Source organism: Triticum urartu, chromosome 4 (genome assembly GCF_003073215.2).
Source record: "Triticum urartu cultivar G1812 chromosome 4, Tu2.1, whole genome shotgun sequence".
NCBI lineage: Eukaryota > Viridiplantae > Streptophyta > Magnoliopsida > Poales > Poaceae > Triticum > Triticum urartu.
Genome location: NC_053025.1, coordinates 27,381,658 through 27,383,298, shown reverse-complemented (window position 1 = coordinate 27,383,298; position 1,641 = coordinate 27,381,658). Strand labels below are relative to the sequence as shown.

The window sequence follows — 1,641 nt, the reverse complement described above, 5'->3', positions numbered from 1 at the left end:
GTCGGCCTGTCTCCATACGTTCGCATTGAATATAGTACGCGACGCGTCATCGCTTCGTTCGTCCAGCTAGCGCGCGGGCCCGTCCACGCCATCGCCACTCTCGGCAAGGCAGGGCATAGTTTACCTTAACTATGTATGGAAGGGGTGACGCACAAACTCTGCATGCATGCATGCATGCATGCAGTGTGAACCTGGAGAAACTTGTGTGCTCCGGTGCTCCCATGCAATTGCCCCCGACCATTGTATATACTCTAGGAGATCGATGCAGCACTTTTACAGCTCAGCGAATCCTTGATACACCTGTACTACTGTAGAGTGTACTAGTTGTATACTCCTCGCCAAAAAGGTCCAAGTGCTACGCGCATGGAGTAAAAAACCACCGACAGGTGGTGCATGCATGTTTGTCATGGCGGACACGGCCAGCCGGAGGAGACACGCGTAGTTTCCAGGCAGACTTTGCTGCTCTGTGCTCAAGGCGATGATACTATGCTCATGTGTTCTTCACCCGCACCACGCAAATTAGCAACCTCATCACATCACATGCTCGGTGAAAACTGCGTACGTGGGGCGCCTTCCTCGACATTGCCTAGTCATTTCGGTCTACCTTCTCCACGTATGTCCGAAGACCCCTATAAGTACGCCCTGTTTGCCTGTGCATCTCAGCATCGCAAGCATCGCAGTAACAGTTCTATTCCTAGTCTTGTCACTGTGGTAAAAGAGCCAGTATCTTCGAAACAAAGCTCACACCTAGCTACGTACGTCGTGCCTTCGCCGAAACGCCCTGACCCACCCAATGGCTCCCGTTTGGCTCCCGGTGATTCTTCTCGCGTGTTGTGCCCTTGTGCATAGCTCTTACGGCTCGAGACCATCTCCATTGGGGTCGCAGAAGCCCGGGGTCCTGTCTCCGACGATGGTTCACGGCGCCGTCGAGGTGGAACCACTCCGCCACGACGACGGAGCGACCGAAGTCCGACCCTCGACGGAGGAGGGCCGGACCGGTCACCATGGAGCAAACGCTGATGATGGCGGTTCCTTTGCAACTTCGGCGATGGGAGGGGCTGGTGTTGTGTCGTCGGAGCAGAGGAAGGGTACAAGGGCGCCGGTGTTGCCGCGGGCGCTGGGCTCGAAGCTGGTGCGGCGGGTCCTGGGAGGGGAGGCGGAGGACTCAGCGGCCGGGCCGTCGTGCCACTCCAACAACGCGCACATCACTTGTGCCCCGCCGGCGCAGCACTGACAGTGACCGGGCCGGGTGCTTCTTGCAGTAGTTTGGCAGCAGGAGCTAGCTAATCCCAGCTGATTCCTTCGTCCCTTGATGCTTCCCTGTAAATTAACAGTAGCTCTTTCGAACTTGTTCTTCCAAAAATGTGAACCTTTCGTTATTGATGATATATGATACTAGTGCGTGCTTCATTCGTAAGGCGCCGGTCAAGACTTGATCCCATTTGAGCCTGAAGTATTTATAACCTGCAAAGGTGGTCGACCCTCATGCAGATGCATGGAGAACGTACTGTATATTGTTGTCTTTAGAAGCCGTCACTTTCCATGATTGCGTGCGAAGAGAGAGTCAGAGTGCGGGCGTGATGCGATCTCAGCACACCTTCAATTCCACTCCAGCTGAGTGCACGTCCAGTTGCCCGAATG

At 55.1% G+C, this 1,641-nt stretch overlaps 1 protein-coding gene across 1 annotated transcript; it reads left to right on the top strand.

Annotated features, from left to right (window-relative positions):
- Window positions 1-692: 692 nt before the first annotated feature.
- Window positions 693-1,396, top strand: LOC125553458. The gene has a single exon (XM_048717238.1). It carries the CDS (start codon window positions 794-796, stop codon window positions 1,232-1,234), a length of 441 nt encoding a protein of 146 aa, XP_048573195.1. The 5' UTR covers window positions 693-793; the 3' UTR covers window positions 1,235-1,396.
- The last annotated feature ends 245 nt before the right edge of the window (window positions 1,397-1,641 follow it).